At 47.2% G+C, this 26,139-nt stretch overlaps 2 protein-coding genes across 3 annotated transcripts; both read right to left on the bottom strand.

The window, feature by feature from the left end:
- Positions 1-1,771: 1,771 nt before the first annotated feature.
- On the bottom strand, positions 1,772-6,936 carry LOC135578251 (endonuclease domain-containing 1 protein-like). Its single transcript, XM_065049309.1, has 3 exons — positions 6,647-6,936; positions 5,152-5,472; positions 1,772-2,945 (listed from the first exon to the last, which is right to left on the bottom strand). The coding sequence occupies exons 1-3, from the start codon at positions 6,842-6,844 to the stop codon at positions 2,400-2,402; spliced, it is 1,065 nt and encodes a 354-aa protein (XP_064905381.1). The 5' UTR covers positions 6,845-6,936; the 3' UTR covers positions 1,772-2,399.
- Positions 6,937-15,181: 8,245 nt separating this feature from the next.
- Positions 15,182-26,138, bottom strand: LOC135578252 (endonuclease domain-containing 1 protein-like). Of its 2 annotated transcripts, none has more exons than XM_065049311.1 (3): positions 26,124-26,138; positions 18,236-18,556; positions 15,182-16,029 (listed from the first exon to the last, which is right to left on the bottom strand). In XM_065049311.1, the coding sequence occupies exons 2-3, from the start codon at positions 18,518-18,520 to the stop codon at positions 15,484-15,486; spliced, it is 831 nt and encodes a 276-aa protein (XP_064905383.1). In that variant the 5' UTR covers positions 18,521-18,556; positions 26,124-26,138; the 3' UTR covers positions 15,182-15,483. The 2 variants fall into 2 exon arrangements, with proteins under 2 accessions (XP_064905383.1, XP_064905382.1); XM_065049310.1 differs by lacking the exon at positions 26,124-26,138 and adding an exon at positions 19,731-19,818.
- Between the last annotated feature and the right edge of the window lies 1 nt (position 26,139).

The following is a 26,139-nucleotide window of genomic DNA, read 5'->3' on the forward strand; positions in this document are numbered from 1 at the left end:
GAGGGTTATTAGGGGCAGTCAGCATGGCTTTACCAAGGGTAAGTCGTGCTTGACCAACCTCATAGCCTTTTATGAGAATGTAACAAGGTGGATGGATGATGGCAGGGCGGTGGATGTGTTCTACCTTGACTTCAGTAAAGCCTTTGACACAGTCTCCCACAGCATCCTCACAGCTAAGTTGAGGAGGTGTGGTCTAGACAATAGAGTAGTGAGGTGGGTTGCAAACGGGCTTAAGGAGAGAAGCCAGAGAGTGGTAGTCAATGGTGCGGAGTCTAGTTGGAGGCCAGTATCTAGTGGAGTGCCTCAGGGGTCAGTATTGGAGCCAATATTATTCAATATATTCATTAACGATTTAGACGAGGGAATAGAGTGTACTATCAGCAAGTTTGCTGATGACACTAAGCTGGGAGAAGTGGCTGACACACCAGAAGGCTGTGCTGCCATCCAGCGGGACCTGGACAGGCTGGAGAGTTGGGCGGGGAATAACCTAATGAAATTCAACAAGGGAAAGTATAGAGTCCTGCATCTGGGCAGGAACAACCCCAGGTTCCAGTATAGGTTGGGAAATTACATATTAGAGAGCAGTGTAGGGGAAAGGGACCTGGGGGTCCTGGTGGACAACAGGATGACCATGAGCCAGCACTGTGCCCTTGTGGCCAGGAAGGCCAATGACATCCTGGGGTGTATTACAAGGGGGGTGGTTAGTAGATCGAGAGAGGTTCTCCTTCCACTCTACTCCGCCCTGGTGAGACCACATCTGGAATATTGTGTCCAGTTCTGGGCCCCTCAGTTCAAGAAGGACAAGGAACTGCTGGAGAGAGTCCAGCATAGGGCAACGAAGATGATTAAGGGAGTGGAGCATCTCCCATGTGAGGAAAGGCTGAGGGAGCTGGGTCTCTTTAGTTTGGAGAAGAGGAGGCTAAGGGGGGACCTTATTAATGTTTATAAATATATAAAGAGTGAGTGCCATGAGGATGGAGCCAGACTCTTCTTGGTGGCAAACAATGATAGGACAAGGGGTCATGGGATCAAGCTGGAACACAAGAGGTTCCACTTAAATTTGAGAAGAAACTTCTTCTCAGTAAGGGTGACAGAGCCTGGAACAGGCTGCCCAGGGGGGTTGTGGAGTCTCCTTCTCTGGAGACATTCAAAACCCGTCTGGACATGTTCCTGTGAGACCTCACCTAGGCGTTCCTGCTCCAGCAGGGGGATTGGACTAGATGATCTTTTGAGGTCCCTTCCAATCCCAAACATACTGTGATACTGTGATACTGAGAAGAGACCAACACCCTCCATGCACCTGTAACTGGAGGTAGCGGAGGTCTCAGCTGCAGACAGTTGCTGGGAAAGCCATCCTTATATCCCAGAGGACTCCAGTGGGTTCCTCTTGCTGCAGACGTTGAGAGGACAATAAACATGATCCAACAGAAGAAGGCTGGACATTTTTAGGCAGCTGTCAGCAGTGCAAACCCACTTAATTCAGTAGTTCTGGGTGGAAGTGGCAGTGCTTACAGTCAAAATACACCCTGAAAGAGAAGCCACAATCCAAGAGCCAATTCATATACTCATGGCAGTTTCTTGATCATCAAATGGCAGGAGGCACCTGGGGGACTTGAAGCCTTAGGATGTGGGAACCTGAACACCTGTGTCATCCGCACCTGAGCCCAGCTCAGCATCCCCCAGTGATGTGCCCAGAGCAGCACTGGAGAGAAGCAGAGGACTCCATCCTCATCTTCGGTTAACTGCACGAGATTGATTTCTAACCCCTTCCTGGATGCTTGTTTCAATTTTATTTCATTTAAAAGAAAGGGGACAATGAGAATGGTGAAGGACAAAAGTTCAGGGAAGGCACGAATGTGGAAGAAGGACAGCTGTGTTTAGGGAACAACTATTAAGAAAGAAGTGGTTGCATTTTTTCATTGGTTTGAGGAAACAAAGCAACAACACTGGTGGTGCAAAAACCACGGTGAGGACCTTGAGGAAGCATATTTTGGAGAAGGAGAAGAGAAGGGTTGATGCCAGGAACAAAAGGAGAGTCCCAAAGACCCAGCCATTGGGAGAGAAAGCTTTCCTCCAGCGCACAGGATGGAATAGCTCAGAAGGTATGTGCGGGTTAACAATTAATTCTCCCCAAGCTCTGATTTCCTTGCCCATGGGCTACTGTTCAACCAGCCCTCCAGAGCAGCCAGAGCAAAGACTCCTTCCTCAGAGGCCCCTCCAAGGGTGGGCAGAAAAGCAAACCAGCTGGAGGTTCTGCTGAGCTCTTTCTCCCTTTTATTAGAGAAGGTGCTCTGACAGACAGAGCTGGAAACCGTCTAGAAAAGGAAGGAGGACAGACACTGTGTAGGGCATGTGGTGAAAGCTCCTGAGCCTTTTACACCTGGGAAGTGAAGCGGGGCTTATTTCCGGGGACAGTTGTTGTTAAACAGAGAAACCTGCTTCCCCCCATAGAGCCGGGTCAACTCATCCTCCAGCTCCCCCAGCGTGAGGAGCCGGACCTGATTTTTGTCATTCTCAGCAATGACTGCCCAAGATTTCCAGTGGTGGGTGCCCACCTCGCAGCAGGCACTTGACCAGAGGTAGCTGGGTATATTAACCCTCCCATTGGCGATATAGTTGTTCCCAGGCACGGCACCCACGACGACATAGGTGGTGTTGCATCCCTGGGTCTTCATCTTCATCGTTTGCTCCTCGTAGTTGTTCCAGGCGCCGCCGTTCAGTTTCTCATCCTGGGGAACTATGTTGGTGAGGGTGAAGGTGGCCGCCCTGCTGCTGGGGTTGGAGTGATGGCCGCAGGGGTTCAAATGGCCACGGTTCAAACCCTTCAGGTTCTTGTAGTCTTGGAGGACAGCCTGGCTCTCACTGAGCTGATCTAAGCTGACGTGGAATTTCTTTAAGAAGGTCTCCTCTGTTTCCATATTTTTGGGATAATTTAGACCCATCAGCTTGATAGGTAAAGACAAGAAAAAACTGTTAGTATTGAGGATGCGAGCAATCCTAAAAATCATAGAATAATAGAATAGTTTGGGTGGGAAGGGAACTTCATAGGTCATCTAGTCCAAACCCGGCCATAAGCAGGGACATCTTCACCCAGATCAGGTTGCTCAGAGCCCTGTCCAGCCTGGCCTGGGATGTCTCCAGGGATGGGGCAATGTAGCAGGTTTCCCTGGAGCAGAAGTCCCTGGGTGCTGAGCACCCATTTTTTGTCATCTCGGTGTATGAAAATGCATGAATCAGACAGAAATCATAAAGCTGCCACTCCTCGACAAACACAAGAGAGAGAGAAAAAATATATAAAGCTCAGAATTTGACTGCTCTCGATTTGACTTGTTGACCTTTAAAATCCAGCCTGAGCTGGGAGTGTGGGTGGACACACAAGACAATGAGCATTTTCCACTCTCAGGTTTGAAAGGTGACTTTGGCGAGACATCTCCCCTGTCACATCTGGTTCTTGTTCCTCCCTTCTTCACATCTTACATCTACCCAGAGCTCTCCTGTGTTCCTCCCACTCTAATTAATCACATCCAACCTTCATCACCTGCATCTAATCACATTGTCATCAGCCCTGGTCTTTGCTCCATTCAGCCCCATTTCCACAGTCTCTGTGAAAGGTTTTCCTGCCTATTTTTAATGCAATCTGTCAGCACTGTAGAGTTTTACAAGCTTAGAGAAAGCAAGTGGACAGATATTCTCTTTGAAGGATGGGTGTTTTAGGGAGTCCTTGAAGGTGGACAGGATGGGAAGAGGATGAGGAGAAGAGCTGTGGAGCCCACAGGGAGATGTGTTAGGCTATAGCTCATTGTGAGGATTAAACTTTTTTGCTCAGTAAGCAAGAATACCTCAATGGAGGTGGGATCTGCTAGTGCAGTGCTAACGTGTCTAAGAGCTGCTGTGCAAGGGAGGTCAATGCAGAAAAGTGGGCACTTTTAGGATATGACGTTCCTTCTGCAGCATCACTGAAAATAAGTTAGAAAAGATCAGCCTCTTGAGGGAGCTAAAAATCCCCCAAGAGACTTAGGGAACCAAAATACCGTGAAAAGAACTCTGAAGACAATTAAAAAAACCATGGATTTTGCAGCTGGCTTGGGTACATGGTCTGGGGAAGAAGAGGCAGAAGTTTTTGTCCCCTCTAAATCTGGAGGGTGCAGGTGCAACATCAAATTACTTGCTTGAGTCCATGTGAGTAAACGTGCATTTTTTCATAACTATAACATTTTTCTTTTCTTATTTAAGGAAACATATTTAGCTTTCCTCTGGAACAGGGCATATGGCTGCCTTCTGTGGCTCATTTTCACCGAAATACCTTACCGCTAATGTATCCCTAGCAATCACCTGAATTTCCTCTTCTTCTGTTCCATAATTTGCATGGTCTTTTCTACTGAAGGTCTGAGGTTTGTCAGAAGGATGTTTGGGAGGACTCTATAGTTTGCAGAGATCCATGTGTCTGGTGGACCCTTCCGACCCAAGCCTGAGGCATTGGCAGGATGGGGCAAGTGCAGGTGGATGGAGAACATGCACTTCTGGCTTGGCAGATACTGGTCCTACTCACTTTCCACTGCCTGAAATGTCACTCAACAAACTCACCCAGTGTCATCCTAATGCTCTCATTGCTGAGTGCCTCTGCCTAGACTTTTTCACTGGGTCATCTCACTCAATTCTGAGTTTCTTTCATGCCATTTAAAAAGCCAAATTCACTCTTTATCTGGGAGCAAATAAGTTGTCAGGAGTGTAAAACAGCTCAGGGCAGAGATGAGAGCCCAGCACAGTTGGTCCCTCAAATCTGACTGCCATTGGATGTCTTTTCCCCATCGTTTGGTCCCCTACTACAGCATGGGACAGAGAAGGGGGGGTCATCTGACTTAATGTAATGTAAATTGATGTAACATAATGTAATGCAATTTGACTTAATACTCCTGTGAGGTCAATGCAGAATAGTGGGCACTTTTAGGATATGACTCATCCTCCTGCTGATGTCTCAGATGCATTGGAGGCCCCGTGTGGTTAAGGTGTTTGAAGTTAGATGAGACGAATCCATCCAGCGAGTCCATTTGCATGTGCATGGGGGTGGGAGGAAAAAGAAGCGTATGGTTAAATGCTGCAGGTAATGTTTTAATGACTGGAGGGTGATGTGCAAGGAGAGAAGACACTTACCTGGGGCTCAACCAGCCATGTTTTGGGTCTTGTGCAAGGTTTAGGCTGGTAGAGGTAAGCAGAATACACTGGGATCCGCCTGTTCCTGTCGTACAGTGTGGCAAAGTGATAGCGGTTCTGGTGGCGCTGGCAGATCCAGGCTGGGTTCTCTGGCTCCAGGGCTTCATTTGGGGGGGCTCCCCGGAAGAAAAACTGAGTGCATGAGTGTTCAAAGGATGTCACCACCTCGCTGCGTCCCAGCCAGAAGCAGCTCGCTGAGACCTGCAGCAGCAGCAGCAGCAGCATCGCGGGGAGGATTTCAAGTGAAGAGCTCTTGCTCACCTGGAGGGAAAATGAGGAGAGACATTCAACTTGGAGGAAGCTCATCATGGCCTGGAGTCATTTCTGTGCTTGTGGAACATGGATGTTAGAGGAGGGGGGCTATGAGAGACCAAGGAGGGAACAACTTTCTGCCCTCCTGGATATGGAAAAATCAACAGGGAAATAAGGATGACATTTAAAATAAGTTTCAGATACCTAGAGTCAGTAGCAGTGGGAGACTTTGGCCTGTCTAAGGAGGGATCCACACCCCCTCTGCGTCTAATCAGCTCACACAGCAAAGTCTTCTCAGAACTGCGGCATGGTGTTGGGACAAGGACACCTTTTCCAGCCCATTTGTGTTCAGCAAGAGCTCAGCTTTTGCATTGGTACTGGAGAAAAAAGCCTGAAGCAACCAGGGGTTGGGAGCCCCTACATCTCACTCTCTTCTGCTCTGAGGACCTTTCCACTGCAGAGGACCTGTAGCCGGGCACGTACTCTGCTCAGCCACCTGCGATGCTGAGCTGGGCTTTAGTCTCATGGAGGATTAGGAAAGGAAATAGAGCGATGCTTCCTACACATCTCTAGTCCCATCCATGTCCACACAGACAAGCAGCTCTTCCACAACGCCTCTGTGCTCGCAGCAGGGTTAGCGTCCCCCAAAGTTAGGTCAGGTGTTTAACACAAAGTGGTCCAGCTTAAGGTCCTGACACCCAGACATCGGGAGGTGTTTGTCCTGCTACTCAGCTTGCATTGTTCAACCCCAAACATTTAGGAACAGCATTCCTTCTTCCAGGTTTTGATCTGAGCATCATCAAAAGTGAAATTTTTCCTGGATCCCATCTGATTTTATTATTTTCTCAAAGACCAGGGATCAGCTCATGTGGTGACAGTTCCCCAGATTCTCCCAGTCTCTTCTGCATCTGTCTCTCTCATACTCTCCAGATGTTTACCTTTCTGTCCTTGAGTTTTTTTCTCAAGTCATTCCTTCTGTGCTTGTCCTCTATAATACACAATGTTAAAGAGCTGCAAAATACAGTGTATGTATAAGATCTCATTTTCTCCTTGGAGGGGGGACATTAGAGCTCAGCAACTGCAGCTCAACCTCTGATGTATTTGTTCTGAATATAAAGGAAATACTTCAAAATACTTCAAAATAAATATTGCCATCAGTGGTGAGAAAGGAGCAAGAACTTACCTTGAAGTAGAGTCTTAGAACAAGCAGCTGAACCGTTGCTTCACTCTTTCCCCTGCAGAACTGGTCATCTGAGCTCTCAAGAGTCCCTCTGCAATATAAACCCTTCTCATAAAAGAGGAAACTCACAGAAAAGAGAGGATCCCCATTGTTGTTATTCAGGGGAGATTTGTTCATGCCTGCCCAGAAATGGGGTGACATTTTCTGTTTGCTATTTTCTTAGAATTTCTCCCAAGTTCGCCAAGTTGCATCATCACGTGTCGAAAGCAGATAACTGTGTCTGGTGATTTTCGCTTCCTCATTCCCCACAGGGCACTGCTGCTGCTCTCACAGCACCTACACGCGTTTCTGTGCCCAGCAAACCATCTCTGGTGGCATTAGACCAACCAGCCTGTCTCTGAGTACACACAGATGCTCACAGTCTGCTCTTCAGCCTCTCAGGATATAATGAATATGATCAGGATACATATTTTCCCCTTGCATGGTTGCAAACGCTTCACAACAGCACTGATTTAACACTATCCTACACATCCTGGGGACACAGCTCGGTCTCTTCTTGCTGCTTTACAGCCACTGCTGAGCCTGTGTTCAAATAGGATCCCAGACTGCCCAGAAAGGAGAGGTGTTGGACACAGGTTTTCTGCCCTTAGGAGTGAGCAAAAGAGATTTGACGGGATGAATACAGAAAAAATAGGTTTGGTAGGCTGTGTTGTCCTCACATTGCAGAGGGAATGGTCTCTGGACGGCTGGAGGAAAGATGCTGATTTCCTATATTATCAGTGGGGTGGAAATGAGCCTAAAGGTTGTTATTTATAGTGGCCAAGAATCATCAGAAATGGGTATGACAAAAGTCAGGGACTCCAAGAAGGGTCCTTTGCCCTGAGCTGCACATTGGGGCAGAGTTTAAAGCAACATTTTGTACAAATGTTCATTAAAAACTGCAGAGACAATGAGCATTTTATCTTGAATTTTATAGAAATACAGAGCCCTAGTCCCCAGGCCACATGCTGCGCCTTATCCTACCTATCTCTGAAGCCCAAGGGTTCAGTTTCTCTGATCTAGTAAATGATCGCTCCTGCATCCCAGTCAAACCATTAGTGGGAAGCACTGGATTTCACACCTTGATCTCTGTCCTCACCCTCCAGGTCTGATCTTGCTATAGCACACTGTGTCAGTGCAAGAGCTTGGCTCTTGGAAGCTCGTCTCGAGGTGTTGGAGCAATGGGATTCTAGGATTCTAGCTCAAAGCAGCATTTGATGGACATTTCTGAAGAAGAATAGCAAAGTGCTGAGCTTGATGTCCAGGCAATCCTTGTTGGTCCTCTGCTTTTAACACAGTAAAGTATCAGATCGTGTTTGGAGCGCTGTCATTCACAAAAAATCGTTATATAAAGAGAACAGGCAGTCAACAACAAGTTTCTTATTTTTTTTTTTTTCAAAAAGGACTTAAAATACCCACAGTGAAACAGTAAGCAGCCCCAGCAGATAGCAGTAGCACAATCAGTACCCAGCTGTGATATCAAAAAATGCAATGGAAACATAGATCAAGACTCCAAAAGGCCTGATGGCGAAAATCCCACACAAAGCAATTCACCGCAAGCCAGCCTTGGATAACAAGAAGTTTTTCCGTGTAACTTGCTTCAAAAAACAAGCTAACCTGGGTTAACTCGTGCAGCGGACCAGTGAAACTGTTTAAAATCCCTGTGTGGGCACTTTTCTTTTGGAAGTGGAGGAAAATTATTCCAATTTAGTTGTGAACAAATGACCAGTGTGAACGAAGCTGAAGTCTTCCACTTGTTGAGAGTTTTAACTGATCTGGACAAAATTTCGTGAGTGTATCCAAAAAATGTACTGTGTCTAAAATACAGGTAACAGTCCAGGAATACTGCGACAAGTTGGTGAAATAACCAGGAGAATGAACCTCTCATCCTGGTCTAGGAGGTCATGCTTTGCATTTCACTGATTTTTATAAAGACTCTGCTCTAATGCTTAATATCTGGCGCTATTCTGCCTTCCAGGTCAGTGTAGGCAGTGGCTACGTGTTGTCCAGAGCTGGGCACTTTCTGGGTGGAAAGGTGATGTGGCTGGTGTTGACTGAGCTCTCCTGCGCGCCAGCTCCCATGTGGCCTGTCCTGTAAGACAAACTTTCGTTTCTTCGACTTGTAAAGGTCAGAGATGGAAAAATCCTATTGGATTTTCCAATCTTCTCCTAGCTGGGAGCCCAGAGATTTGTAGATGAAGGACTTCCAATATTTTTTCCACTTTGTGGTTGAAAAGAAAAAGGACTTGCAGGACTTTCCTAGGGAAAGTCTATCAAAGTCCAGATGTGGTTTCTTCATTAAGATGTTCTCTGGATGTCTACCTCAGTTTTCTTTCTATCAGATGTTAACGACCCCAGTCCAACCTCCTGCTCACAGCAGGGAAAATTATGAGGCAGCCATCGAAATGCAGGGAAATAGAAATACCTCTTATGACTAGCGCAGGGAAAAGGGGATTTTGAACCAGGAGTGTCAGAGGACGGCACTATTTCTACTGCAGAAAAAGGTGCCACAAAAGCCTTCTCTTGAGTCTTCGGTCCCCATGGAAGAAGCAAATGAATCACCAAAGAGATGCTAAGCAGATTGAGCAGAGCAGGTCTGCAGGAAGAAGCAAATCACAGCAGCAGAAGCCAAATGGGCATGAGAAACCAAAATGTAAGGAAGAGAAACATCACTTGGATATGTGAATCGAGGACATGTATGTTGTTCTGGGCTGTTATCCTGAGAGGGCAGCAAAGATCCTGGTATCCCATGGCCACGGGCAGGACATGAAGGTGTTTGGAGACTGGATATGACCCCATGTGTCACCTCTTTTTGGGAGATGCTCTGCTAATGTGAGCGAGGGCAGACTGGGCATGCAGAAACCCCAGGGCCAGCACACTCTTTTGTGACAACCAGGATGCTGAGACATGAACGTATCACCCTCCCCCTATGCCAGGTATGTTCAAGTGAGCATGAGCTTCAAATGAGGGTTGAAAAACCGATTGTGGTGCCCAGCAGAGGCAGCAGCTGCTTCTCCTGTCCCCCCGCAGTGCCCTAGGAGTGGTCTCAAAGCAGGTCTCCGTTAAGAAATATGGCCCATCTCCCACGCGAACGGCACAACCCTTGTCCAAGGCCACGTAAATAGTATCACACTTATGAAGAAAATTCCAGAAAGAGGTAAGGATGTGAAAGATTTACTAGGCTGCCTAATCCCTTCAAGGAGAACAGGTGTATATTATTGGGTTTAATCTATTCACCTTGAGCTGTTCTTCTATGCAACAACCTGAATGCTGACTTATTGCAATCCTTGAATTTTGGAGTCAAATGTGTTCAATCCATCCTTTCCCCAATAAGGATCAAGCAGTGTTTTTAAGGTATTAGAGTTCAGCTGAAAGAGCTGGCATATAATTTGATAACTTTAGTTATTCCCGCTCCACGAGACTGTGTGCCATGGTCCCTGTGCACACAGACCAGGTAACACTTCGGTGACGGTGATGTGTCCTTGTCACCTGTGAAGCATCACCCTGCCACAAATATTCACCAGCCGAGAGCTGCCGGGTTGCCTGTGGTTACTTTCGCTCTTTTGGTTTCATTGAGCTTTGGAGACTAAAAATTAGTCTGTTATTTTCGCTTCCTGATTCTCATGCAGCAGCACGGGCTCTGCTGGGGAGGGTTAGGCAATAACTGAAACCCCTCACCACAGATGCACACCAGGAATTCTGTGGGTTGGATGTTGATGGATTAAGAGATAACAGTGAGGAAAACCCAGGATATTCGCCTGGCAGCAGAGGTAAAATACAGGTGGCTAAAAGATGTAATATTGATGTAGAAGGAAAATAGGAACGCTGTGTTTGTACCTATCTCATGACACATAGAAATCTTAAAATAATCTTACAGGAAAATCTCACAAAGGAAAAAAATTATAACAGATACCCACCCCCCAAATCTCTCTCCTCTATAGGATTCATTCATCCTAACTCAGGCATTTGAAAAACATATTTCCATACCTGCCCTTTATAGTCACTGGAGAGAAAAACGTCTTCAGAGATGCGTTCATGTTGGCCCAAATTAAGCAAATGTAGGTTTGAGGCCCTGGATCTTGAAGAAGAGATAGGTGAGGAGGTGGTGCCAAGCCTGCCTACAAGATCACATAGGAAGAGGCGGTTGACTTCACAACTTAAGACTGCCTCTGATAAGAAAGAAAGAAAGAAGGGTGATTGTAATAGGAAATTCCCTTCTGAAAGGAACAGTGGGCCCAATATGCAGAGTTGACCCTCATCTTAGGGAAGTTTGTAGTCTACCTGGAGCCCGGATCAAGGATATTGCTAGAGAGCTCCCCAAACCGGTGCACCCGACAGACTACTACCCGCTGCTGGTCTTCAAGACAGATGGGGAGGAAGCTGCTTCCCGTAGTCTGAGGGGAATGAAGAATGATTTCAAGGTCTTGGGAAGGATGGTGAAAGATTCAGGGGCTCAAGTGATCTTCTCTTCACTCCTTCCATCTTCTAGTGACGATGTGGGATGGAATAGGAAAATTCAGTCTCTTAATGGTTGGCTCCAAGACTGGTGCTACAGGCAGGGCTTTGGATTTTTTGATAATGGTTGGTTTTATAAGACACCAGTCTGGACAGTGTCACGCGGGAAAGGTTTATCTCGCAGGGGTAAAAGGATGCTGGGGCAGGAATTAGCTGGGCTCATTTGGAGAGCTTTAAACTAGGCTTGAAGCGGGATGGGGTTGTAGCTGGGCTTGTCCCAGTGGGCAGCGTTCTAAAACTGATGATGACCGGGTGGCCTCCTATGCCCCTGGGGAGAAATTGGTGTGCTCTGCTCACTCCCTGAAATGCCTGTACACCAATGCGCGCAGCATGGGGAATAAGCAGGAGGAGTTAGAATCCTGTGTTCGGTCAGGAGATTATGATCTGGTGGCAATTACAGAAACATGGTGGGACAGTTCACATGACTGGAACGTGGTCATGGATGGCTATGCCCTTTTCAGGAAAGACAGGCCAGCCAGGCGTGGTGGTGGAGTGGCTCTCTATGTGAGAGAGCAGCTACAATGTACTAAATTCTGCACAGGAGTGGATGATGAGCGAATTGAGAGTGTATGGGTCAGTATCAAGGGGCAGGCTGGCAGGGGTGACACTGTTGTGGGCGTCTGTTACAGGCCACCAGATCAGGCTGAGGAAGTTGATGGGGCCTTCTATGGGCAGTTGAGAGTGGCCTCACAGTCACAGGCCCTGGTTGTTGTGGGTGATTTTAACTTCCCTGATGTTTGCTGGAAGGACCATTCAGCCAGCCAGACACAGTCCAGGAGATCCCTCCAGTGCATTGATGATAACTTCCTCATGCAGATGGTGGAGGAGGCGACTAGGAGAGGTGCACTGCTGGATCTCATCCTCACTAACAAGGAGGGTCTGGTTGAAGCAGTAAAGGTTGAGGGCTGCCTGGGTTGCAGTGACCACGAGATGGTGGAGTTCAGCATCTTGTGTGGCAGGAACAGAATAGCAAGTAGAATTGCAACCCTGGACTTTAGCAGCGCTAACTTTGGCCTTTTCAAGCAATTGCTGGGGGAAATCCCATGGGCAAGACTGCTTGAAGGAAAAGGGGCCCAAGATAGCTGGATTGCATTCAGAGATTGCTTCTTCCACGCTCAGGATCAGAGCATCCCCACATGTAGGAAGTCAAGGAAGGGAGCCAGGAGGCCTGCGTGGTTGAATAGGGATCTGTTGGGTATGCTCAAGCAGAAGAGGAGAGTTTACAGGTCATGGAAGCAGGGGCTGGCCACTTGGGAAGAATATAAGGCTGCTGTTAGAGGATGTAGGAAGGCAGCTAGGATAGCCACGGCCTCCTTAGAATAACAGCTGGCGAGAGGGGTCAAGGACAGCAAAAAGAACTTTTTCAAATACATAGCAGATAAAACTAATACCAGAGGCAATGTAGGCCCACTGATGAATGGGGTGGGTGCCCTGGTGGCAGAAGATACAGAGAAGGCAGAATTACTGAATGCCGCCTTTGTCTCTGTCTACTCTGCCGGAGGCTGTCCTGGGGAGCCCTGTACCCCTGAGACCCCGGATGAAGCCAGGTCAATGGAGGAGTCTTTAGTCGATGCTTTAGTCGATGACGACTGAGTTGGGGAGCAATTAAATAGTCTGGACATCCATAAATCCATGGGTCCGGATGGGATGCATCCGCGGGTGCTGAGGGAGCTGGCTGAAGTCATTGCTAGACCGCTCTCCATCATCTTCACCAGGTCTTGGGAAACGGGGGAGGTGCCTGAGGATTGGAGGAAAGCAAATGTCACTCCAGTCTTCAAAAAGTGCAAGAAGGAGGACCTGGGTAATTATAGACCGTTCAGCCTCTGTCCCTGGGAAAGTAATGGACAGCTTATCCTTGGTGCTATCTCAAGGCATATCAAGGATAAGAGGGTTATTAGGGGCAGTCAGCATGGCTTTACCAAGGGTAAGTCGTGCTTGACCAACCTCATAGCCTTTTATGAGAATGTAACAAGGTGGATGGATGATGGCAGGGCGGTGGATGTGGTCTACCTTGACTTCAGTAAAGCCTTTGACACAGTCTCCCACAGCATCCTCACAGCTAAGTTGAGGAGGTGTGGTCTAGACAATAGAGTAGTGAGGTGGGTTGCAAACGGGCTTAAGGAGAGAAGCCAGAGAGTGGTAGTCAATGGTGCGGAGTCTAGTTGGAGGCCAGTATCTAGTGGAGTGCCTCAGGGGTCAGTATTGGGGCCAATATTATTCAATATATTCATTAACGATTTAGACGAGGGAATAGAGTGTACTATCATCAAGTTTGCTGATGACACTAAGCTGGGAGGAGTGGCTGACACACCAGAAGGCTGTGCTGCCATCCAGCGGGACCTGGACAGGCTGGAGAGTTGGGCGGGGAATAACCTAATGAAATTTAACAAGGGAAAGTGTAGAGTCCTGCATCTGGGCAGGAACAACCCCAGGTTCCAGTATAGGTTGGGAAATTACATATTAGAGAGCAGTGTAGGGGAAAGGGACCTGGGGGTTCTGGTGGACAACAGGATGACCATGAGCCAGCACTGTGCCCTTGTGGCCAGGAAGGCCAATGACATCCTGGGGTGTATTACAAGGGGGGTGGTTATTAGATCGAGAGAGGTTCTCCTTCCCCTCTACTCCACCCTGGTGAGACCACATCTGGAATATTGTGTCCAGTTCTGGGCCCCTCAGTTCAAGAAGGACAAGGAACTGCTGGAGAGAGTCCAGCATAGGGCAACGAAGATGATTAAGGGAGTGGAGCATCTCCCGTGTGAGGAAAGGCTGAGGGAGCTGGGTCTCTTTAGTTTGGAGAAGAGGAGGCTAAGGGGGGACCTTATTAATGTTTATAAATATATAAAGGGTGAGTGCCATGAGGATGGAGCCAGGGTCTTCTTGGTGGCAAACAATGATAGGACAAGGGGTCATGGGATCAAGCTGGAACACAAGAGGTTCCACTTAAATTTGAGAAGAAACTTCTTCTCAGTAAGGGTGACAGAGCACTGGAACAGGCTGCCCAGGGGGGTTGTGGAGTCTCCTTCTCTGGAGACATTCAAAACCCGTCTGGACATGTTCCTGTGAGACCTCACCTAGGCGTTCCTGCTCCAGCAGGGGGATTGGACTAGATGATCTTTTGAGGTCCCTTCCAATCCCAAACATACTGTGTTACTGTGATACTGAGAAGAGACCAACACCCTCCATGCACCTGTAACTGGAGGTAGCGGAGGTCTCAGCTGCAGACAGTTGCTGGGAAATCCATCCTTATATCCCAGAGGACTCCAGTGGGTTCCTCTTGTTGCAGACGTTGAGAGGACAATAAACATGATCCAACAGAAGAAGGTTGGACATTTTTAGGCAGCTGTCAGCAGTGCAAACCCACTTAATTCAGTAGCTCTGGGTGGAAGTGGCAGCGCTTACAGTCAAAATACACCCTGAAAGAGAAGCCACAATCCAAGAGCCAATTCGTATACTCATGGCAGTTTCTTGATCATCAAATGGCAGGAGGGACCTGGGGGACTTGAAGCCTTAGGATGTGGGAATCTGAACACCTGTGTCATCCGCACCTGATCCCAGCTCAGCATCCCCCAGTGATGTGCCCAGAGCAGCACTGGAGAGAAGCAGAGGACTCCATCCTCATCTTCGGTTAACTGCACGAGATTGATTTCTAACCCCTTCCTGGATGCTTGTTTCAATTTTATTTCATTTAAAAGAAAGGGGACAATGAGAATGGTAAAGGACAAAAGTTCAGGGAAGGCACGAATGTGGAAGAAGGACAGCTGTGTTTAGGGGACAACTATTAAGCAAGAAGTGGTTGCATTTTGTCATTGGTTTGAGGAAACAAAGCAGCAACACTGGTGGTGCAAAAACCACGGTGAGGACCTTGAGGAAGCATATTTTGGAGAAGGAGAAGAGAAGGGTTGATGCCAGGAACAAAAGGAGAGTCCCAAAGACCCAGCCATTGGGAGAGAAAGCCTTCCTCCAGTGCACAGGATGGAATAGCTCAGAAGGTATGTGCGGGTTAACAATTAATTCTCCCCAAGCTCTGAATTCCCTGCCCATGGACTGCTGTTCAACCGGCCCTCCAGAGCAGCCAGAGCAAAGACTCCTTCCTCAGAGGCCCCTCCAAGGGTGGGCAGAAAAGCAAACCAGCTGGAGGTTCTGCTGAGCTCTTTCTCCCTTTTATTAGAGAAGGTGCTCTGACAGACAGAGCTGGAAACCGTCTAGAAAAGGAAGGAGGACAGACACTGTGTAGGGCATGTGGTGAAAGCTCCTGAGCCTTTTACACCTGGGAAGTGAAGCGGGGCTTATTTCCGGGGACAGTTGTTGCTAAACAGAGAAACCTGCTTCCCCCCATAGAGCCGGGTCAACTCATCCTCCAGCTCCCCCAGCGTGAGGAGCCGGACCTGATTCTTGTCATTCTCAGCAATGACTGCCCAAGATTTCCAGTGGTGGGTGCCCACCTCGCAGCAGGCACTTGACCAGAGGTAGCTGGGTATATTAACCCTCCCATTGGCGATATAGTTGTTCCCAGGCACGGCACCCACGACGACATAGGTGGTGTTGCATCCCTGGGTCTTCATCTTCATCGTTTGCTGCTCGTAGTTGTTCCAGGCGCCGCCGTTCAGTTTCTCATCCTGGGGAACTATGTTGGCGAGGGTGAAGGTGGCCGCCCTGCTGCTGGGGATGGAGTGATGGCCGCAGGGGTTCAAATGGCCACGGTTCAAACCCTTCAGGTTCTTGTAGTCCTGGAGGACAGCCTGGCTCTTACTGAGCTGATCTAAGCTGACGTGGAATTTCTTTAAGAGGGTCTCCTCTGTTTCCATATTTTTGGGATAATTTAGACCCATCAGCTTGATAGGTAAAGACAAGAAAAAACTGTTAGTATTGAGGATGCGAGCAATCATAAAAATCATAGAATAATAGAATAGTTTGGGTGGGAAGGGAACTTCATAGGTCATATAGTCCAAATCTGGCCATAAGCAGGGACATCTTCACCCAGATCAGGTTGCTCAGAGCCCTGTCCAGCCTGGCCTGGGATGTCTCCAGGGATGGGGCAATGTAGCAGGTTTCCCTGGAGCAGAAATCCCTGGGTGCTGAGCACCTGTTTTTTGTCATCTCTGTGTATGAAAATGCATGAATCAGACAGAAATCATAAAGCTGCCACTCCTCGACAAACACAAGAGAGAGAAAAAAATATATAAAGCTCAGAATTTGACTGCTCTCGATTTGACTTGTTGACCTTCAAAATCCAGCCTGAGCTGGGAGTGTGGGTGGACACACAAGACAATGAGCATTTTCCACTCTCAGGTTTGAAAGGTGACTTTGGCGAGACATCTCCCCTGTCACATCTGGTTCTTGTTCCTCCCTTCTTCACATCTTACATCTACCCAGAGCTCTCCTGTGTTCCTCCCACTCTAATTAATCACATCCAACCTTCATCACCTGCATCTAATCACATTGTGATCAGCCCTGGTCTTTGCTCCATTCAGCCCCATTTCCACAGTCTCTGTGAAAGGTTTTCCTGCCTATTTTTAATGCAATCTGTCAGCACTGTAGAGTTTTACAAGCTTAGAGAAAACAAGTGGACAGATATCCTCTTTGAAGGATGGGTGTTTTAGGGAGTCCTTGAAGGTGGACAGGATGGGAAGAGGATGAGGAGAAGAGCTGTGGAGCCCACAGGGAAATGTGTTAGGCTATAGCTCATTGTGAGGATGAAACTTTTTTGCTCAGTAAGCAAGAATACCTCAATGGAAGTGGGATCTGCTAGTGCAGTGCTAATGTGTCTCAGAGCTGCTGTGCAAGGGAGGTCAATGCAGAAAAGTGGGCACTTTTAGGATATGACGTTTCTTCTGCAGCATCACTGAAAATAAGTTAGAAAAGATCAGCCGCTTGAGGGAGCTAAAAATCCCCCAAGAGACTTAGGGAACCAAAATACCGTGAAAAGAACTCTGAAGACAATTAAAAAAACCATGGATTTTGCAGCTGGCTTGGGTACATGGTCTGGGGAAGAAGAGGCAGAAGTTTTTGTCCCCTCTAAATCTGGAGGCTGCAGGTGCAACACCAAATTAGTTGCTTGAGTCCATGTGAGTAAACGTGCATTTTTTTCATAACTATAACATTTTTCTTTTCTTATTTAAGGAAACATATTTAGCTTTCCTCTGGAACAGGGCATATGGCTGCCTTCTGTGGCTCATTTTCACCGAAATACCCTACCGCTAATGTATCCCTAGCAATCACCTGAATTTCCTATTCTTCTGTTCCATAATTTGCATGGTCTTTTCTACTGAAGGTCTGAGGTTTGTCAGAAGGATGTTTGGGAGGACTCTATAGTTTGCAGAGATCCATGTGTCTGGTGGACCCTTCCGACCCAAGCCGGAGGCAATGGCAGGATGGGGCAAGTGCAGGTGGATGGAGAACATGCACTTCTGGCTTGGCAGATACTGGTCCTACTCACTTTCCACTGCCTGAAATGTCACTCAACAAACTCACCCAGTGTCATCCTAATGCTCTCATTGCTGAGTGCCTCTGCCTAGACTTTTTCACTGGGTCATCTCACTCAATTCTGAGTTTCTTTCATGCCATTTAAAAAGCCAAATTCACTCTTTATCTGGGAGCAAATAAGTTGTCAGGAGTGTAAAACAGCTCAGGGCAGAGATGAGAGCCCAGCACAGTTGGTCCCTCAAATCTGACTGCCATTGGATGTCTTTTCCCCATCGTTTGGTCCCCTACTACAGCATGGGACAGAGAAGGGGGGGTCATCTGACTTAATGTAATGTAAATTGATGTAACATAATGTAATGCAATTTGACTTAATACTCCTGTGAGGTCAATGCAGAAAAGTGGGCACTTTTAGGATATGACTCATCCTCCTGCTGATGTCTCAGATGCATTGGAGGCCCCGTGTGGTTAAGGTGTTTGAAGTTAGATGAGACGAATCCATCCAGCGAGTCCATTTGCATGTGCATGGGGGTGGGAGGAAAAAGAAGCGTATGGTTAAATGCTGCAGGTAATGTTTTAATGACTGGAGGGTGATGTGCAAGGAGAGAAGACACTTACCTGGGGCTCAACCAGCCATGTTTTGGGTCTTGTGCAAGGTTTAGGCTGGTAGAGGTAAGCAGAATACACTGGGATCCGCCTGTTCCTGTCGTACAGTGTGGCAAAGTGATAGCGGTTCTGGTGGCGCTGGCAGATCCAGGCTGGGTTCTCTGGCTCCAGGGCTTCATTTGGGGGGGTTCCCCGGAAGAAAAACTGAGTGCATGAGTGTTCAAAGGATGTCACCACCTCGCTGCGTCCCAGCCAGAAGCAGCTCGCTGAGACCTGCAGCAGCAGCAGCAGCAGCATCGCGGGGAGGATTTCAAGTGAAGAGCTCTTGCTCACCTGGAGGGAAAATGAGGAGAGACATTCAACTTGGAGGAAGCTCATCATGGCCTGGAGTCATTTCTGTGCTTGTGGAACATGGATGTTAGAGGAGGGGGGCTATGAGAGACCAAGGAGGGAACAACTTTCTGCCCTCCTGGATATGGAAAAATCAACAGGGAAATAAGGATGACATTTAAAATAAGTTTCAGATACCTAGAGTCAGTAGCAGTGGGAGACTTTGGCCTGTCTAAGGAGGGATCCACACCCCCTCTGCGTCTAATCAGCTCACACAGCAAAGTCTTCTCAGAACTGCGGCATGGTGTTGGGACAAGGACACCTTTTCCAGCCCATTTGTGTTCAGCAAGAGCTCAGCTTTTGCATTGGTACTGGAGAAAAAAGCCTGAAGCAACCAGGGGTTGGGAGCCCCTATATCTCACTCTCTTCTGCTCTGAGGACCTTTCCACTGCAGAGGACCTGTAGCCGGGCACGTACTCTGCTCAGCCACCTGCGATGCTGAGCTGGGCTTTAGTCTCATGGAGGATTAGGAAAGGAAATAGAGCGATGCTTCCTACACATCTCTAGTCCCATCCATGTCCACACAGACAAGCAGCTCTTCCACAACGCCTCTGTGCTCGCAGCAGGGTTAGCGTCCCCCAAAGTTAGGTCAGGTGTTTAACACAAAGTGGTCCAGCTTAAGGTCCTGACACCCAGACATCGGGAGGTGTTTGTCCTGCTACTCAGCTTGCATTGTTCAACCCCAAACATTTAGGAACAGCATTCCTTCTTCCAGGTTTTGACCTGAGCATCATCAAAAGTGAAATTTTTCCTGGATCCCATCTGATTTTATTATTTTCTCAAAGACCAGGGATCAGCTCATGTGGTGACAGTTCCCCAGATTCTCCCAGTCTCTTCTGCATCTGTCCCTTTCATACTCTCCAGATGTTTACCTTTCTGTCCTTGAGTTTTTTTCTCAAGTCATTCCTTCTGTGCTTGTCCTCTATAATACACAATGTTAAAGAGCTGCAAAATACAGTGTATGTATAAGATCTCATTTTCTCCTTGGAGGGGGGACATTAGAGCTCAGCAACTGCAGCTCAACCTCTGATGTATTTGTTCTGAATATAAAGGAAATACTTCAAAATACTTCAAAATAAATATTGCCATCAGTGGTGAGAAAGGAGCAAGAACTTACCTTGAAGTAGAGTCTTAGAACAAGCAGCTGAACCGTTGTTTCACTCTTTCCCCTGCAGAACTGGTCATCTGAGCTCTCAAGAGTCCCTCTGCAATATAAACCCTTCTCATAAAAGAGGAAACTCACAGAAAAGAGAGGATCCCCATTGTTGTTATTCAGGGGAGATTTGTTTATGCCTGCCCAGAAATGGGGTGACATTTTCTGTTTGCTATTTTCTTAGAATTTCTCCCAAGTTCGCCAAGTTGCATCATCACGTGTCGAAAGCAGATAACTGTGTCTGGTGATTTTCGTTTCCTCATTCCCCACAGGGCACTGCTGCTGCTCTCACAGCACCTACACGCGTTTCTGTGCCCAGCAAACCATCTCTGGTGGCATTAGACCAACCAGCCAGTCTCTGAGTACACACAGATGCTCACAGTCTGCTCTTCAGCCTCTCAGGATATAATGAATATGATCAGGATACATATTTTCCCCTTGCCTGGTTGCAAACGCTTCACAACAGCACTGATTTAACACTATCCTACACATCCTGGGGACACAGCTCGGTCTCTTCTTGCTGCTTTACAGCCACTGCTGAGCCTGTGTTCAAATAGGATCCCAGTCTGCCCAGAAAGGAGAGGTGTTGGACACAGGTTTTCTGCCCTTAGGAGTGAGCAAAAGAGATTTGACGGGATGAATACAGAAAAAATAGGTTTGGTAGGCTGTGTTGTCCTCACATTGCAGAGGGAATGGTCTCTGGACGGCTGGAGGAAAGATGCTGATTTCCTATATTATCAGTGGGGTGGAAATGGGCCTAAAGGTTGTTATTTATAGTGGCCAAGAATCATCAGAAATGGGTATGACAAAAGTCAGGGACTCCAAGAAGGGTCCTTTGCCCTGAGCTGCACATTGGGGCAGAGTTTAAAGCAACATTTTGTACAAATGTTCATTAAAAACTGCAGAGACAATGAGCATTTTATCTTGAATTTTATAGAAATACAGAGCCCTAGTCCCCAGGCCACATGCTGCGCCTTATCCTACCTATCTCTGAAGCCCAAGGGTTCAGTTTCTCTGATCTAGTAAATGATCGCTCCTGCATCCCAGTCAAACCATTAGTGGGAAGCACTGGATTTCACACCTTGATCTCTGTCCTCACCCTCCAGGTCTGATCTTGCTATAGCACACTGTGTCAGTGCAAGAGCTTGGCTCTTGGAAGCTCGTCTCGAGGTGTTGGAGCAATGGGATTCTAGGATTCTAGCTCAAAGCAGCATTTGATGGACATTTCTGAAGAAGAATAGCAAAGTGCTGAGCTTGATGTCCAGGCAATCCTTGTTGGTCCTCTGCTTTTAACACAGTAAAGTATCAGATCGTGTTTGGAGCGCTGTCATTCACAAAAAATCGTTATATAAAGAGAACAGGCAGTCAACAACAAGTTTCTTATTTTTTTTTTTTTCAAAAAGGACTTAAAATACCCACAGTGAAACAGTAAGCAGCCCCAGCAGATAGCAGTAGCACAATCAGTACCCAGCTGTGATATCAAAAAATGCAATGGAAACATAGATCAAGACTCCAAAAGGCCTGATGGCGAAAATCCCACACAAAGCAATTCACCGCAAGCCAGCCTTGGATAACAAGAAGTTTTTCCGTGTAACTTGCTTCAAAAAACAAGCTAACCTGGGTTAACTCGTGCAGCGGACCAGTGAAACTGTTTAAAATCCCTGTGTGGGCACTTTTCTTTTGGAAGTGGAGGAAAATTATTCCAATTTAGTTGTGAACAAATGACCAGTGCGAACGAAGCTGAAGTCTTCCACTTGTTGAGAGTTTTAACTGATCTGGACAAAATTTCGTGAGTGTATCCAAAAAATGTACTGTGTCTAAAATACAGGTAACAGTCCAGGAATACTGCGACAAGTTGGTGAAATAACCAGGAGAATGAACCTCTCATCCTGGTCTAGGAGGTCATGCTTTGCATTTCACTGATTTTTATAAAGACTCTGCTCTAATGCTTAATATCTGGCGCTATTCTGCCTTCCAGGTCAGTGTAGGCAGTGGCTACGTGTTGTCCAGAGCTGGGCACTTTCTGGGTGGAAAGGTGATGTGGCTGGTGTTGACTGAGCTCTCCTGCACGCCAGCTCCCATGTGGCCTGTCCTGTAAGACAAACTTTCGTTTCTTCGACTTGTAAAGGTCAGAGATGGAAAAATCCTATTGGATTCTCCAATCTTCTCCTAGCTGGGAGCCCAGAGATTTGTAGATGAAGGACTTCCAATATTTTTTCCGCTTTGTGGTTGAAAAGAAAAAGGACTTGCAGGACTTTCCTAGGGAAAGTCTATCAAAGTCCAGATGTGGTTTCTTCATTAAGATGTTCTCTGGATGTCTACCTCAGTTTTCTTTCTATCAGATGTTAACGACCCCAGTCCAACCTCCTGCTCACAGCAGGGAAAATTATGAGGCAGCCATCGAAATGCAGGGAAATACAAATACCTCTTATGACTAGCGCAGGGAAAAGGGGATTTTGAACCAGGAGTGTCAGAGGACGGCACTATTTCTACTGCAGAAAAAGGTGCCACAAAAGCCTTCTCTTGAGTCTTCGGTCCCCATGGAAGAAGCAAATGAATCACCAAAGAGATGCTAAGCAGATTGAGCAGAGCAGGTCTGCAGGAAGAAGCAAATCACAGCAGCAGAAGCCAAATGGGCATGAGAGACCAAAATGTAAGGAAGAGAAACATCACTTGGATATGTGAATCGAGGACATGTATGTTGTTCTGGGCTGTTATCCTGAGAGGGCAGCAAAGATCCTGGTATCCCATGGCCACGGGCAGGACATGAAGGTGTTTGGAGACTGGATATGACCCATGTGTCACCTCTTTTTGGGAGATGCTCTGCTAATGTGAGCGAGGGCAGACTGGGCATGCAGAAACCCCAGGGCCAGCACACTCTTTTGTGACAACCAGGATGCTGAGACACGAACGTATCACCCTCTCCCTATGCCAGGTATGTTCAAGTGAGCATGAGCTTCAAATGAGGGTTGAAAAACCGATTGTGGTGCCCAGCAGAGGCAGCAGCTGCTTCTCCTGTCCCCCCGCGGTGCCCTAGGAGTGGTCTCAAAGCAGATCTCCATTAAGAAATATGGCCCATCTCCCACGCGAACAGCACAACCCTTGTCCAAGGCCACGTAAATTGTATCACACTTATGAAGAAAATTCCAGAAAGAGGTAAGGATGTGAAAGATTTACTAGGCTGCCTAATCCCTTCAAGGAGAACAGGTGTATATTACTGGGTTTAATCTATTCACCTTGAGCTGTTCTTCTATGCAACAACCTGAATGCTGACTTATTGCAATCCTTGAATTTTGGAGTAAAATGTGTTCAATCCATCCTTTCCCCATAAGGATCAGGCAGTGTTTTTAAGGTATTAGAGTTCAGCTGAAAGAGCTGGCATATAATTTGATAACTTTAGTTATTCCCGCTCCACGAGACTGTGTGCCATGGTCCCTGTGCACACAGACCAGGTAGCACTTAGGTGACGGTGATGTGTCCTTGTCACCTGTGAAGCATCACCCTGCCACAAATATTCACCAGCCGAGAGCTGCCGGGTTGCCTGTGGTTACTTTCGCTCTTTTGGTTTCGTTGGGCTTCGGAGATTAAAAATTAGTCTGTTATTTTCGCTTCCTGATTCTTATGCAGCAGCACGGGCTCTGCTGGGGAGGGTTAGGCAATAACTGAAACCCCTCACCACAGATGCACACCAGGAATTCTGTGGGTCGGATGTTGATGGATTAAGAGATAACAGTGAGGAAAACCCAGGATATTCGCCTGGCAGCAGAGGTAAAATACAGGTGGCTAAAAGATGTAATATTGATGTAGAAGGAAAATAGGAACGCTGTGTTTGTACCTATCTCATGTCACATAGAAATCTTAAAATAATCTTACAGGAAAATCTCACAAAGGAAAAAAATGATAACAGATACCCACCCCCCAAATATCTCTCCTCTATAGGATTCATTCATCCTAACTCAGGCATTTGAAAAACATATTTCCAAACCTGTCCTTTATAGTCAACGCAGAGAAAAACATGTGTTTGGAGACGCGTTCATGTTAGCCCAAATTAAGCAAATGTAAAACGCAAAACTGTGAATAGTTCAAATTAGAGTGTTTATTTCTTTGTTGAGTATAAAGGCAGTCAAAGCTCATTGCTTGGTCACAGTTGTCTGACTTTAAGATACTTAAAAACCTTGCCCAATGAATCCACCCCCTCTCTTAATGACTCTGGTTTTGGGGTGTATCTGGATAAGCATTGGAGGCCAAGTCACACCACCACTGGGGTCACATCTCCAGGTTTTGAAGCAGCTCTTTCCTATGTACCCAGATATAAGCTTGTTTCATGCACCGTGGTATGAAAATCAGCAGAGAACCTCTGCCTCTTAACACATTTTGTGGACTAGAAGTGTCTGAAGATGCAGTCAAGGTTATGTCAGACAGAAGGGTTTCCCCACAGAAAAAAAATGGTTTGCTCAAAGTTCAAGAAACCCAACCCCATGGCTCAGGGTGTGGAGGACCGGCTTCTTGCTGATTTTATGGTGCTGCACTAAAAAGGGTGAGTATTGAATCACTAGGGAAATCCTGCCAGTGAGGTCAGGGCTGGGCTGTCAGGGTGGAAGAGATGTGTGCTCATGAGAAGAAAAGGAGGGACCACACACATTTGGGTGTCAAGAGGATGGACCAGACTCCTTTCAGTGGTGCCCAGCAATAGGATGAGGGGCAACGGGCACAGACTGAAGCACAGGAGGTTCCATCTGAATATGAGGAGAAACTTCTTTAGTTTGAGGTGCCAGAGCCTGGCCCAGGCTGCCCAGAGAGGTTGTGGAGTCTCCTTCTCTGGAGACATTCAAACCCGCCTGAACACCTTCCTGTGTGATCTGCTCTGGTGACCCTGCGTTAGCAGGTGGGTTGGACTGGATGATCTCCAGAGGTCCCTTCCAACCCCAACCAGTTTGTGATTCTGTGTGATTCCGGGTCAGTAAGCATGGATCACTCCTGACTAAACCTTCCCAGCAATGCCTCCTCGGATGGCCTGGGTCATGAAAGCTCAGAACAAAGGGGAGCTCAGGACAGATCTGGAATTTTTCTGGAGCTCCTGAGACCCCTTTTGCCCATCCTTTGATTTTTTTCCTCCCTCAATGGCTCCCTTATTCAACCTATCAGCACTGTGGCTTTGCTGCTATACCTGAAATAGTCAACCGCAGCTTTCAGCACAGCCTGTCACAATGATTTGGTGAGAAAATGCACTTTGCCTGCAAGCTTGGAGCACGTCCCATTGCCCCCCTCCAGGCTTTGCTCTCCTTTACGGGCAGCAGGTCACTCACTTCCAGCAAGGTGCAACCTTTATCTGGAGAGAAGCAGCAGCACCAAGCTGAGGTGCTGCTCTGGTTGACTTATTGACAGCAAGGGAAATCAAAGGCCAGTAGGTTGGACTGGAAAATAACTCACACCCTGCAGTCATTCCTCAGGTAAAACAGAAGCCCCAAGGCATTCAAACAACTCTGGAGCTCCAATTTGTGGGATTTCCTTCTTTCCACCACACAGTGACAGAAGCACACTTCTTCATGAGCTGTAGCAACACTAACAACTGTGCCTTGATTTCATTAACAGTATGGAAACCAATCCATGCTGTGGTTTCATTCAGGTATATTTTTAAGAGGGTAAAATATCTTTACTTATTAATACAACTTCTTTATCAAGCCTCCTTTGATTTATCTTCCTGGTAGAAGTTTAAATATTAGGTGCCAGATTTCACCATGCACACGGACTCCCAAACCCTGTTTAGACTTGGCCGCTTTGAAGCTGCCATGAGATTTGAGGTGATCAGAGTTGTGTAGCACATGTCTTAGGAAAACAGGTTGAGGGATTCAGGCTTGCTGAGTTTGGCAAAGGGAGTTTGAGGGACAACCCAACAGCTCCTTAGAAGGGCAAAGATAACAAAGTCAAGCTTGTTATGGTAGAGCCAGACACAATAACAAAGTGCAGCAGCCACAGAGGTGCAGGTTGGACAGCAGGATAAAAAAATGTCTCTAGGCAGGTAGTACAGCGCTGTAACAGGTTGTTGGGAAATGACAAATGGTGAATCGGGGAGGTGAGTCAGGGATTAGCTGGATGAAACCACAGCTAAGCCGGTGTAGAGCTGACAGTGCTTCTGCCTCAAGCAGGAGGTTGAATTAGAGTCATCCAGCTGACGTTTGCAATTGACATTTCTATGACCCCATGGCAGATGCATCTCACATCTTCTCCCCTCCTCCCCTGTGGCAACACACTCAAGCTATTGTCTGGAAAATTACAATAGTAGATGGCCAGTTTCTCTAAGAGTTGTACAATAAAGTATTTCTACAGCCCAAAGCCACAAAAACCCACACCACATACCTCAGCAAGCCAAGAG

Source organism: Columba livia, chromosome 1 (assembly GCF_036013475.1).
Source record: "Columba livia isolate bColLiv1 breed racing homer chromosome 1, bColLiv1.pat.W.v2, whole genome shotgun sequence".
In the NCBI taxonomy this organism is placed as follows: Eukaryota; Metazoa; Chordata; class Aves; order Columbiformes; family Columbidae; genus Columba; species Columba livia.

Bases quoted from the DNA above. Each gene is read 5' to 3' on its own strand.
- LOC135578251 (XM_065049309.1), bottom strand. From the start codon at position 6,844: ATGTCACCCCATTTCTGGGCAGGCATGAACAAATCTCCCCTGAATAAC. The intron at 5,473-6,646 runs GTAAGTTCTTGC...TTTTCCCTCCAG, and splicing joins TTCTAAGACTCTACTTCAAG to GTGAGCAAGAGCTCTTCACT. The intron at 2,946-5,151 runs GTAAGTGTCTTC...TTACCTATCAAG, and splicing joins CATGGCTGGTTGAGCCCCAG to CTGATGGGTCTAAATTATCC.
- LOC135578252 (XM_065049311.1), bottom strand. From the start codon at position 18,520: ATGCTGCTGCTGCTGCTGCTGCAGGTCTCAGCGAGCTGCTTCTGGCTG. The intron at 16,030-18,235 runs GTAAGTGTCTTC...TTACCTATCAAG, and splicing joins CATGGCTGGTTGAGCCCCAG to CTGATGGGTCTAAATTATCC.